General features: G+C 43.8%; 1 protein-coding gene across 4 annotated transcripts; it reads left to right on the forward strand.

The window, feature by feature from the left end:
* Positions 1–321: 321 nt before the first annotated feature.
* On the forward strand, positions 322–11,749 carry LOC125544591 (ubiquitin-conjugating enzyme E2 36). 4 transcript variants are annotated; one of them, XM_048708326.1, is made up of 19 exons: positions 322–551; positions 668–695; positions 794–880; positions 1,742–1,800; positions 2,597–2,638; positions 2,679–2,716; positions 3,041–3,138; positions 3,216–3,245; positions 4,731–4,996; positions 5,085–5,131; positions 5,771–5,836; positions 5,949–6,056; positions 6,638–6,704; positions 7,746–7,830; positions 9,039–9,199; positions 9,501–9,602; positions 9,941–10,163; positions 10,356–10,491; positions 10,570–10,752. In XM_048708326.1, exons 1-18 carry the CDS (start codon positions 516–518, stop codon positions 10,487–10,489), a joined length of 1,677 nt encoding a protein of 558 aa, XP_048564283.1. In that variant the 5' UTR covers positions 322–515; the 3' UTR covers positions 10,490–10,491; positions 10,570–10,752. The 4 variants fall into 4 exon arrangements, 3 of the variants coding, with proteins under 3 accessions (XP_048564283.1, XP_048564282.1, XP_048564281.1); XR_007299567.1 differs by lacking the exons at positions 322–551; positions 668–695; positions 794–880; ... (3 more) ...; positions 3,041–3,138; positions 3,216–3,245 and adding exons at positions 4,479–4,730; positions 11,282–11,749 and having other exon boundaries at positions 4,832–4,996; positions 10,570–10,660; XM_048708324.1 differs by lacking the exons at positions 322–551; positions 668–695; positions 794–880; ... (3 more) ...; positions 3,041–3,138; positions 3,216–3,245 and adding an exon at positions 4,479–4,730 and having other exon boundaries at positions 4,832–4,996.
* The last annotated feature ends 1,522 nt before the right edge of the window (positions 11,750–13,271 follow it).

Below are 13,271 nucleotides of genomic sequence, written 5' to 3' on the forward strand. Positions count from 1 at the left end.
AGCACGCGTTCTTGACCCATGTCGTGCCTGGCCCGACGTGCGGCTAAGCAGGCGGTTCCTTGACCCGCGAGGTGAGACCCACGTGCCGGCATGACAATTTTCTTTTTCCTTTTCTTTTTCTTTTTAAACATCCCAAAAGGTCAAAAAATGGCAAAATATATAAATGGCAAAATACCGAGGCAGCCCGTTTAGTTCATGTGTGGTGCCTGGGCCATAAGACAAGGCACATTCGTGCCAGGCCCTTTTACGGGTGGGTCGGCCGGGCCGGCCCGTTGGCCAGGTCTGACTCACCGGGATAAAACTTGAGCACCGTGGAATGGAATAAAGCAACGAAAAAAAAAAGCAAACGGACGTGTAAGCTCCACATTAGCAAAGCCGCGTCCGTGCGTATAATAGCGAGCATCCACCCGCACCGCCTCCCCCGTGTTCCCCCATCCCCACTGACGCCTCCTCCGCACGACACACCGGCGCCGCACTCATCGGAGAGGAGCAAGCTCCCGCCCCGGCTCGATCCGATGGCCAACAGCAACCTTCCGCGACGAATCATCAAGGTGAGCTTCCGATCTGATCATCCAAGCACAGATCTCTCCACTCCTCCGATCCGACTCGTCTTTTCTTTTCCCGTGTCTAACTTTTTGGGGTTTCCGCGTGGTTGGATCTACCGCAGGAGACGCAGAGACTCCTCAGCGAGCCAGGTGCGGGTGCTTGTCAATCTGCAGTTTCGGGTGGATAATGGCGAGGTGTTTCATTTCTGGGTGCGATTTCCGCTCTTTGAATGGTTTTGTTTGTGCAGCACCGGGGATCAGCGCTTCGCCCTCGGAGGAGAACATGCGCTACTTCAACGTCATGATCCTTGGTCCGGCGCAGTCGCCCTACGAAGGTTTTGTTCTTCCTTTTAATACACGATAGTGATGTTGTTTGTGATATGATGTGATAACTGTGGGGCTTGGAAGGTACTACGCCCGTTCACAAATATAAGATGTTCTAACTTTTTCTCTGAATCGGATGTGTATAGACACCTTTTAGTGTGTTTGTTCACTCACTTCAGTCCGTGTGTACTCTACATTGAAATATCCAAAACATCTTATATTTGTGAATCGGAGGGAGTAGCAATTAGCGAATCGAGATGACTCTGTTCAAAACCGTTTGTTAGAAATGGTTCTAAAATGGCTGTGTTGGAATTATGGATGGTGTAGGTTGTGCTGTTTGATCAGTCTGGTGATGTGGCCGTGTAAGTTTTAGTTTATTCCTCTTCATGGCAGTTATCATGTTTGATGGGTTTTACGTTCTCTCTTTAGTATGTACATCAGTAATGGATAGATTTTTGCTACTTGCTCCAAGCTTATTTGTAATGGCACACTTATTTCCATGGTTAACATTGTATTGATATGGATGCCACATATTATGCATAGTGTTAAACTGTTAACATATTTGCTTGCTTAAGCCCTTTGGTGTTATTCGAGCCACCGGCATGCCATAGGAAAAGACGTCTCTCATCTTTTAATTATGGAGAATCACTAATTTAGCCTAATGAACTTGTTTCCAATTATGGAAGTGAACTATAGTTGAATATTCTAATTACCAATCTTGGTTGTGTTTGTTTATATGGATTACCTTAATAGCTTATCTTCTGCATGATATATCTGTTATGAAAGGAATGTTTTATGTTGAAGTGTTAGCATTATATTTTATGGCTGACCGGCTTTCTTACATTGTTCCCCTTTACTTATCTATTGGGCAGGGGGAGTTTTTAAGCTGGAACTCTTTTTACCCGAGGAATATCCGATGGCTGCCCCAAAGGTAATAATCTGTAGATGAGATTTGGTTAATGTTATCTACACAACACTTCTTTACATAATTATGTTGTATTCAGAATTGTAGAGTGTGACTTCCTCTTTGGCTAATATGGCTGATTTCTTCTTTGGCTAATATGCTTTCGACTTTCTTTTGCGAAGTTAAGTACTTATGTTCAAGGGCTGGTCAACCGCATTTAGATTACTTCGGTGGGGTTTCCAGCTTTGGATAATCAAAAAAGTGTTTGATAGCTTGATTTGCGTGCAAGTTGTTTGAAGCCTCATGCCTAATTGTTTGTGCACATTTGTTGTGTTACTGTTGACATTCACTATGCTTTCATATGTCCTGTTGTGGTAGTATATTATTGTATCGCTCTCATTTCCCTGTCTAGACAACTTTAGCTGCTTGATTGGACATAGAAATGATGGAGTGTGGAACATGTACAGCCTAAATGCCTAATGATTAACCCGTCAGGACAGCTAATTGGGTTAGCAGAAAGCTCAGAGAAATTTTCACTTGCACTCAGATTCTTTTTGAAGGTTTATGTCAAAGATTATTTCTATATATTAGTCTAGTATAGTTGTCGTGGTTCTATAGGTTGCCTATTCTGATTTTGTATTTCCTTGACTTTACTATGTGATTTTTTATAGAAGGATGAATAAGTAGCACTTAAGTCAAGCAATTGCTACTGGAGTACAGTCTCGCCCTTCCTTTGGTCTCTATAAAACTGCGCGCTGCTACATAGCATTTCTAATGCTTATAATCTTGGCGAACATTTATACTTTGCTTGTTGGTAGCGCAGGTTAGGTTTCTGACCAAAATATACCATCCCAACATTGACAAGGTAAGCAGGCATGTTTTCAGTGTTATGTTACTTTCTCCAGAAATGGTTATTCCTTAACGGATTTACCTTTGTAGCTTGGTAGGATATGCCTTGACATTCTCAAGGATAAATGGAGTCCGGCTCTTCAGATTCGAACAGTTCTTTTGAGGTCCTCTCTCTCTCTCTCATTCTGGGTCTCTGTAAGCTAGCATTTCATAACCTCTTTTTCTGAGCTGTTTCCTTTGCTATGTTTCTCCAAAAAAAAGTACTTATCTTGAGCTTAATTTACCGAATAACCTGTTTGTAGCATTAAATAAATCACCCTGTCTCAGTTTCCGGCACAGTATCTGATTCTCGAGAATTGCTGTTATTTCTATATTTAATGCTGCACATTGCTGCCCTGTGACATTTTTCTGGTTTCAGTATCCAGGCACTCCTAAGTGCACCAAATCCAGATGACCCTCTCTCCGAAAACATTGCTAAGCACTGGAAGTCCAATGAGGCAGAAGCTGTTGAAACAGGTAACAAGTGTGAAAATGTTGTCCCATTTGCCCTTGGGCCATAATATCTTAACTAAGTTCTGTTCTGGCGTTTGCAGCGAAGGAGTGGACTCGTCTGTATGCCAGTGGTGCATGACAACCCCATGCCGCTCTTGATGTAATAACCCATCATACTTTAGCCAGCAATCAAGTGCCATTTTGTTGGTAAGAACAAACTGGAGATGTTTGCGCTGGAAGGGAGTATCTGAATGACTAGTGCTCGAGCTATTTGGTTGGTTGTACACCCGCGTTGGTTGGTTCCCTTCGCCCTGGGGCACCTTCTGACTGATCTGTATCTGATAGAACTTTCTATGCTCCTCCACCACATTACCCTTGTGTAGGAGAAGCTAACAAGTGTCCACATTGTTGAAATTGAAGCTGGCTTGTTAATTTGTTCTTGCTCTTGTAGTTTGGGAGTTTGAATACTCAAGGTTGCATCTGATACGCCCAAATATTTTCTCAGTCCCTGCCCTGTTTTTTTTAGCTAGCAGTGACGCGTTGAATTGCTTGCCTCGACGGCTCAAACACAGCCAAATATCGGATGGTTTAGCCGGACCAATCTTGTTTACTGCCAGTACAGGAGCCAATACAACAACCGAGCCCTGCTGCTCGAGTGTGGCAGCGCGTTGCCCGGCAGCGCACACCAGAAACAGAAAGCCACAGCTCGTGCTACGGCGACAGCCGACAGGTTGCAACAAAACCTGCTTGTCCGTCGACGGAAGAAATGTTTCCACCCACGAGAAGGCTGATGTGCGCGCGACGTACTGCCCTGTCACAGACGGCTTCATTTGCTGTCAGTTTCCACGGAATACGGCCTATATTTACGGCTAGACAGCAGCACTACGCCGTCTCACGCAGGGCGACACACATCAGCACACAGGACTAGCATGCAGTGTACCGTGCAGGTTAAATAAAGGACCCTCTTATCTTGCGAAAGGGGTGACAATAGTGAACGTTTTGGCTGGTAATTTACGTTATGGGAGGGTGACAATTCCTTCAGAAACGCATGGCAACTTCTGAATGAAAAAGAAGAAAATGATTTCTGCGATAAAGGAAGGATTTCCCATCTTTCACCACGTAAACTTGCCATAAAAAAACGTTGGCTTTGCCACCCTCTTCCAAGCCAACGTTCGCCAAATAAATTACGGCAGATAGAAAGTCACAGTATATGCTACAGTCTAGTACAGATGTGTGTACTATACGACGGAGACCTGACCGGCATGGCACTCACGGGGGAAGCAAAACCCTGGGGGCACCCACCGTCAGTCAAGCCGCGGGACGCCGGTAAAACCCGTCATAAGTCTCCTCTCCTCCCTGGAGCGTCTGCCCGACGGTTGGGGTGAAAAACCAGGAGCGCAGGTTCGCTCGCCTGCCCGCTCCAGTGTTTCCGTGCTCCTGTTTGTTTATTCAACACAACGCCAACGCCAACGCTAACGCATCGCCTCAGCTACTTCGGGAGCTGCCGCGTCGTCCGTGCGTGGGGGACCGGCCGCGCACCGCCGCCTCGGCGACCCGGCCCGCCGGACGCCATGGATGCCGGCGACGAGCCCTCCGTCACCCGCTGGTCCTTCCAGGTGACTCGCTGGCCTATGCTATTTCTCCTCCCTCCCCTTTCATGCTCTCCCGTGCTGAGATCTCGTCGTTCCCAATTCGCTATGGCGTGGCCTCCGCGCAGGACTTCGAGCGCTACTACGACGCGGGCCTCGGCATCTGCCGCCAGCCCAAGGGCGACGGCGACGACGACGACGACGCGCCGCCCGGATCGGGCTCCGCCGACACCGCTCACGGCCACGCCAACGGCGGCGTCGACCTGTCCGTCTTCGAGCAGTTCCAGCGGATGGTAATTCAGTTCGGTCTTCTCGCAGAATGCTTCCATGTTACTACTACTTTGGTGACTTATACAGTTTCTCTCTGATTCTCTGTTGCAGGATAGAAATGTCGAGTTGCGCTATGGGGCAATGGATGCCGGGCCACCGTAAGACTCGTTGCATGTACTTCAGCTAGTTTACTTGCCAACGTTTGTTTAATCTAAATTTAGCTAATCTGTAAAGTGCAGAGATAAGCTAATTCTGGGATGTTCTAACATTAGTAATCTCTCCGTATGGTACAATTTAATCGAGGCTGTACCAAGCTTTGCCATCCGCTTCACTTCTGATTCGATCTTAGCTCATATAGGTGGCAAATCACGCACTTCAATTGAGTTGACCAAATATAGGAATGGCTTCTTCATCCAACTGCCCAGCTGTGTCTGTCTTGCTCAAATCCAGGCATGCCAACTGGTGTTAGATTATTATTTGTGTAGCTTGTGCCGTAAGTAATTATATGCTTGCTACTAAACAACAACTCATGAAATGGTGGATACATTTTTTTTTGTTTATAGTTATGCTTTTAATGGATAAAAATTATATTGAAATGGCTGAAGGTCAGTGGAAGTTAGCGACCTGTGAATAGAAGTTTCTACCTGTTAATTTCTGGACTCAACTGTTAATTTTAAAGTATTTTGCTATACTGTTCGGTCCATGAATAAAACCGCCAGAGCGCATGCCTCTCTTTCACTTGTCATGCAAACATTTATCTTGTGAACTGTGATAACCAGATGTGCGACTTTTTGCAGGCAGAAATCCCTGCTTCCTTCTTTTGAATCTGCAGAAACACGCAACTTAGCCGAGACATTGTTGAGGTGACAGTCTAACCAAACATTTAGCTATCTTATGTTTGTACCATCTTGGCATTATCGTGTATTTCAGACCTTGACACCATAACTTCTTGGTGAAATGTGCTAATTCCTACAGGGATATCATTCGTGGGAGTCCAGATGTCAAATGGGAAAGCATTAAAGGTTTGGAAACTGCGAAGCGACTTCTTAAGGAGGCAGTTGTCATGCCTATAAAGTATCCCAAGTGGGTTTGTTTGCTCCCTGAAATGATATACACAAGTTGGACACTTCTTTTTCCTACTTTGTCGCTTAAAATGTGCTACACAGTTGTATAGAGTATATACCTATGACATGCATGTCTCAAACAGTTTGTTGAATCAAATTAAGTTTGTTGAATCAAATTTATGATTCAAACTTGACATGCTGGCATGTCAATTAAGTTCAACTTAATGTTAACATGTTCACGATGCCATTTCAAATACTGTTTACTTTAAGCCTTCCAAATACCTACTAGAAACTTCCAACGTGCTTTAAGGCCAATGTCTTTATAGCCAATCTGAGATAACTGAAAAATAATAACGCATGTGCTAATTTAGAACCTTTGTTCATCTTTGTTGAACTGATTGTCATCTGAGTACCTGGTTGCTTGGGAAAATAATTAATTTGTCAGTGAAGGACACTGCCTTTTTTTTGTACCTAAATGGTTAAGAAACTTAGTGGTTTTGAATTATGATAGATGCTGAATTTGTATCAATTAGGCAATGTTTTGCTAGTGGTTCTGTGGAATATTTTCTCCTTTGTTTCCTAATCAGAGTCAGATTTTAGGTACTTCACAGGTCTGTTATCACCCTGGAAAGGTATATTGCTATTTGGTCCACCAGGAACAGGAAAGGTTTGCACTTATGAAAACCTTAGCTTATTTTCTTTTACATTTTTTCCTGTTTTTCTGGTGAAGCTATGCCCCCATGTTAACAATATTGTTAGCACTTCCTCACGGGGTTAAGTTGTGGAATAGTTTCTCTAAATATCTTAAACAATATGATTAAAAACAATTGTTTTGCATAAACATACCTTCAATTATCATTTTATATGCCATATTGGGATTTATTCAATTATTTGCTCAGCAAAGATATTACAGAGTTGAACTATTTTGCACCTAAACTAAATACCCATAGTAGCTGTGGTTGATCTGCTCAGCTACCGTCTCAACATTGCTGTTGTGTCAATGAATGATTGAGATAAATAAAGATGCCTGTAATTATTCACAATTGTTTCTACACCAGCTTCTGTCTGTAATGTTCAGGATATCGGTAACTGGTACCATATCGTTTGGATGCTGAGTAGGGATTAATTGGCAAATCGGCCATTTAACTTAATTTATCAGTGACCCATTTCTTGGGAGGTTAACTAGGGCCATATCTATATATCCTAGGCTATATATAGCCAACATGCAATTTACCAAGTGTCTAAATATGCAATCCTAGGCTACATAGCAATAAGGAAAATTGTTGCCTTGATGTTCTGATGATGTTGCAGCTGACCTGGAAGGCCATAAACCTGCACATAGATAAGTAGGGAGGGAACATGCCAGTTTTGGGCTAAAAAATAACTAGCAGTTAATTGGTCCAGCCGATAATTCGGCCTGACAGCTGATAAATCGGCTTGTCAGACAAATTAACTGGACCTACCAGTTAATGGCTCTAATAGCACGTTCTCGTATCGGGAGGGGTTCGAATAGAAGTTAGCTGACCATATCGGCATTCGTCAGTTAACTGACCGATATTTGGAACAGTCTCTGTTGTATCTTTTCATTTCAGCTGTATTATTACCGAAATTCCATATATTAACTGCCATGCTATGCATAAACTAAAATTGCTGACCGTCATCTAGTACAACAGTTGTGTTATAACTGCCCTCGTATGTTTAATTTCAGACAATGCTGGCAAAAGCTGTGGCTACCGAGTGCAAAACAACTTTTTTCAACATTTCAGCCTCATCAATTGTCAGCAAATGGCGTGGTATGTTTCCCCCCTCTTGTAATGTACAGTTGCATTGCTTTTCTGTTATTGCTGTTATCATTTTTTTACTGGGGTCATGCTTTACTGCCATACCATTTAAGTGTGACCATTTAATATATGTGGTATGCGTTTTGATGAGTTCCTATGAGCTTTTTTTAATGCTGTATATTGTTGCTACAAATTAGTATTAGATGCATGCTGTTGTATTTGGGAACTCCAAACCTGTTCTATCAAAACTAACTATTTGCAGATTGGCACAACTCGTTGCATTTATCCTTGCAAGACCCATGAAAGTTTAACACATGTTCTTTACAGCACCATGATATTAAGGTGCTTTGGTTTGTTGCCCATCTGAATCATACCAAATTGCGGTTACCAAGTACGAACAAAAAATAGCTATCATTTGCTTGGTTCCAAAATTTTCTCTGCTTGCAAAAACTGGTGCTGCCAACCCCGAAAGGCGCAAACTCCCTGGACTTCTTGTGGGCCTGCCCAGTTTTTGGCAGCGCTCTTTCTTATTAGCTTTGTGACGCGTCGGTGCAATGTAGGATGTGGGAATAATTTTGATTATTACAGTGCTCCTAATTACCATATTTTCTGAACCACACATGATTTGTGATACATTTGAACAGTATTTTGTTTGTGATTTAATAAATGAAAAAGAAGACCCATACTGTCTATGTTTTGAAATAACATTCTTACAACTAAAATTTGCATTATGTAACTAAAAAACCATTAAGTAAAGATTGAGCCATTGCACCCTTGGACACCTTTTGCTACACATCGATGCCCTTCTGTTGCATCATGCAGTACTTGTAGCTCTTCCATGTACATTTTTTAACACTGGTACCCTGTTTGCACCACAGGTGCTCGTCTGCACCCTTGCAATCCATCTTCTGTTACCCAACTTTGCCCTCTTTGCGCCATGCATTATTTGCAGGTCTTGCTTAGTAATATTTTTCTGCTGGCTCCCTGCTTGCACCAAACCGATCTTTGTGGAATTTCACTTTCGGACATCAACATGGAATGCCGTTTTGAACTTCACCTTAATCTGTCAACATGGAAGAAAAGATATTTGCAATTGAATACTTCTGTCTACTAGCCTGTTGGAAGTCTTATCTGCCTCTAGATTGAACCTATAACCTCCAATGTAACATCATTGTTGTGCAACGATAGTTTTGCTTATTCTAATAGTTAGTATGCTACAGGTGACTCGGAGAAACTAGTAAAAGTCTTATTTGAGCTTGCAAGGCATCATGCACCATCTACCATTTTCCTTGATGAGATTGATGCTATCATTAGCCAACGTGGTGAAGCTCGTAGTGAACATGAAGCCAGTCGGCGATTGAAGACTGAACTATTAATACAGGTATTCTTCCTGGAGACTTGAAAAGCATGAATTATTATAAAATGCGTCAATGCTCACTTAATATTAGTTTCTCAATCGCAAAAAGAGTGAACATTGCTTTATGGAAGAAAATTAAGTGGAGAACAAGCCTTTAGACTCTCGTAGCTTGCATACATGAGACTGATGAAAGGCAGTCAGAACATGGAAATTTCGTAATGTTGACATGTTGAATAATCTTTCATTTCCTTAATTTTGTGATGAATTTCAATAATGGGCTGTTTTGACTCATCATTTTTGGTTGTTTCATAACATTTCACTGCAGATGGATGGATTGACTAAGACAGATGAGCTTGTTTTTGTTCTGGCGGCCACAAATTTACCTTGGGAACTAGACGCAGCAATGTTACGCCGATTGGAAAAACGTGTATCCTTTCCTGAAAATAGTAATTCTGAGTGCAATTGTGCATATAAGCTCTGAGAGCCCAGTTTCTGCTGTTATGGATGCCACCAGTTTCAGTTGGCAACAATGAATTTATCTTTTAAATGAACTTTTTAAGGCAGTTTATGTTTTACATATGCCATAAAATCCCCATGCTTCTCACTGAGAGGTAGTAGTACCTTTTTAAAATAAAACACTAGGCAATTCAACCTGTATATCTGGAAATGAGTGTTTGATCTTATTGGAATGCCAGTATTTGTCTGCAGGACCACTTGATTTCTGTACCTGAAGAAAACTATTTTTCGCTTAACTTGTCCAATCAGATTCTTGTGCCCTTACCAGAGGCAGAAGCTAGGCATGCTATGTTTGAAGAGTTCCTTCCATCGACTCCAGATACAATGGAGATTCCATATGATGTTCTTGTGGAGAACACCGAAGGATATTCCGGCTCTGATATACGCCTTGTCTGTAAGGAGGCAGCAATGCAACCACTTAGACGGTTAATGGCAGTTCTAGAAGGCAGACAAGAAGAAATGCCAGAGGATGGTATGTGCTCTATCCTTCACAAGTGATTGTCTACCTTTTCTGTAACTCTACTGTGTGTGCACGAGAACAAATGGCCACCCTTAACATAATAAAAAATAATGGTCAGCAAGTTGATGAAATGAAATTGATCTTACCACTCCATTGAAAAAGCCAAGTGATATTTACCGCCTTTTGGGGTTTAAAATGTTACAGAGTTGCCTGAAGTTGGCCCAATAGCGGCAGAAGATATCGAACTTGCCTTGAGAAATACACGGCCGTCTGCTCATCTCCATGCACATAGATATGAGAAATTCAATCAAGATTATGGCAGCCATGTCATTGGCTAAAGGTGAGCAGCAAAAAGAAGCGACGCTTTTGACCGACCACCTTGGATTTCTCTAAGCACGCCTAGAACATCTTTTTGCAGGAGCATGTTGATATGACCTTGTTTGCACCCTGTATGGAGCTTTAGTATTCGTCGGCAGAAAGGATAATTACCATCCATGTATTTCCAGCTCGTAAGCATTGCTTGTGCATAATATTTGTTCCATCATCATGTATATTACCATTTACATCACAAACAGTAAGTCCTTTGGGTATTCAAGCTCTACTGACTTTTGGCTTGCCATCCCCAAACCTGTGGCGTCATTCGTTGGCGTGTATTTTATGGTGGGCAGCTTGAAGCTTTGGTCCTCCGTTTGTTTTCAAGCAATGTGCTCACTCCGATTCCTACAGCTTCTCGTTTGGACATGGGTAGATCAAGTTTAAAATTCTTTCCTACGATCGTTTAGGTTTAGCCACCCTCCTACAATGATGCTAGCTTAGCTTGGCACCGGAATATGAGCACATTGACCATGCTCTCAGTGCGGAGCAGTGGTAGCAGTGTTCAGTAGCAACTGGCATGTATCCTTGGCTTGGCCGGTTCTTGGGCAGGGCTCCAGCCTGCGGTCAGAGAGCTTTTTTTTAGAGAAAGCTATCATGACGAGCTTTAATGATTTGATAACATAATTTCATTGTTCACAAGACTCGAAAATAGAGCTAGGGGGATTACAACAATAACAACAAAGCCTTTTGTCCCAAACAATTTGGGGTAGGCTAGAGATGGAACTCATAGATCTGGCCGCATCCACCGTATGCAGGAACACCACCTCTTTGCAACACCCCTGGAAGGGAACCACCCAGGAGATGTGCGACAAAGGAGCGCCCAAACCCAAGGATGTCCGGAAGGAGTCATGGAAGGGGATCGCCACCAGCGTCATCTTCCTCGTGTTTTTTTTTTCGAGACATCATCTTCCTCGTGTTATTGATGCGGCTATGCCACGAAGCTTTTGCACTAAGGAATCTTTCATGTTAGCACAACATAGGGATAAATTCCTTCACAATACAAACTGACTGTCCGCAAACCATGAATGATGGAGGCTTCTTGGCTACGTCAGCGGATACAGTTTATGCCGATTGTAATGTTCTTCTTTCTGGGTTCGATAATGTTCTTGAACATTGTAAAACGGAGGCCTATAAAGTGGCACATGAGCTTGCTAGGGGAATGCTCCATCTTTGACTCACACTTGTATTTGGGACGATAATCTTTATTTTTGATATTTATTTCAGAAGCTCCAGTGCATAGCCGTCGCTAAAGCGTGCTGATAATGTCAAGAGGGGTCGGGGTAGACCGAACTTAACAGAAGTCCGTAAAGAAATATCATCAAAGAACTAGTCATGGACAAGAGTGCGTGAAAGCTTGCTATTCATATGCCAGAATCATGAGTTGGTCGCGAATGTCCTGACTGAGACCAGCGACAGCGGTTTGGAGCGGGTCAACCAAAGCTTGAATGTCGTTGATCTTGACATCCCGAGTGTTGAAGAGGGATCGCAAAGTGGGATGAGGGAGCGAGGGTCCTGTGCCGCCCGTGTAGCAGGGGCGGAGCTCTCCATCATGAGGCGTCCTTTGGCTCCTGTGCCCGGGGCAATCTTGGTGTTGGTGGTGAAGTTGGTGTGGCCGAGAGTGACCTACAAGACTTTTGGAGTGCCAAACTTCTTCATCCGGGGCGGTGGCGTTGTGGGCCTCTTTGAGGCCAAACTCCTTAACCACTGTGTTGAGGGGTTGAGCGGTGTGGCCGCCGGTCGCCCCCTCCTAGGTGTGGGCGAGAGCTTCGGGCTCCACCTCTATCGTGGTGTCCTTTTTCTTCGACTCTGTCATTGAAGCTTTCTCTTTATATGTCTCAACTTCTTTCGGGGCTCGCTTTGGGGGCATCTAGTTGCGATGGTCAAGGCGACTTCTCCGGCGTGGATTCCCCACGGTCGGCCCCAATGTTGACGTTCAAGAATCAACTTTCAACCTGGGGGGGGGGTATCCTGAGTAGCGTGTAGCGTGGGTCGAGATTAGGGAGGCCGTGTACGCGGGCCTTACGCCGAAGGTCATCGTACACTCGACAAAGCGGCAAAATGATATTTTTGACTTAGACGCCTCGTGGGAGCGCGACCTACATCCTATGGGAGGGTCGTCGAGAGTGCTACCTGGGGCACTTGGAGTGCAGCCTTTTCGGAGACCCACGACTCTTCATGACTCTTCACTAGACTTAGCCTTACTAGGTTCCTCGGGCTCAGAGCTCATTGCCTTCCTTTGCCCCCCTAAAGGGGCTTGGAAGGGGAATGTGACCCTCCACTTAAGTTTACTCAAGTGAGAGTAAGTTACATGCCTATGGTTTTTTATAGCTTTGGGATCCTTAACAAATGACCAAGACTACTCTTGAAATAAGGAGATGGGAGGGTATGACTAGGTATTTTTTCGTTCTTTGACCCAGGTGCTCTTTGTTAGGCTAGGAGGTGGGTTGTAGCCCATTAGAGCATCTACAGCCGTACTTGGCAAATTCGGTCCACTATACGCCCGCAGGTGCCTCCGCGGACAGCCCCCGCCGGTCCCTCATATGGGCTGTCGCACATCCACATATCTCAAATGCGGAACCTCAAATCCATGCAATCCATGCACTTTGATCATACGATACAAATTTGTCCGAATTCAATAGTTCGAAACAAAGAAAAGCAAACCATAGTTCAACAATTCAGACATACCAAAATGAAATCCATGTACGAGCGTCACAGATGCCTCGCTTGCTGGCCGAATCACTCATC

The sequence above is a fragment of the Triticum urartu genome, chromosome 3 (assembly GCF_003073215.2).
Source record: "Triticum urartu cultivar G1812 chromosome 3, Tu2.1, whole genome shotgun sequence".
NCBI lineage: Eukaryota > Viridiplantae > Streptophyta > Magnoliopsida > Poales > Poaceae > Triticum > Triticum urartu.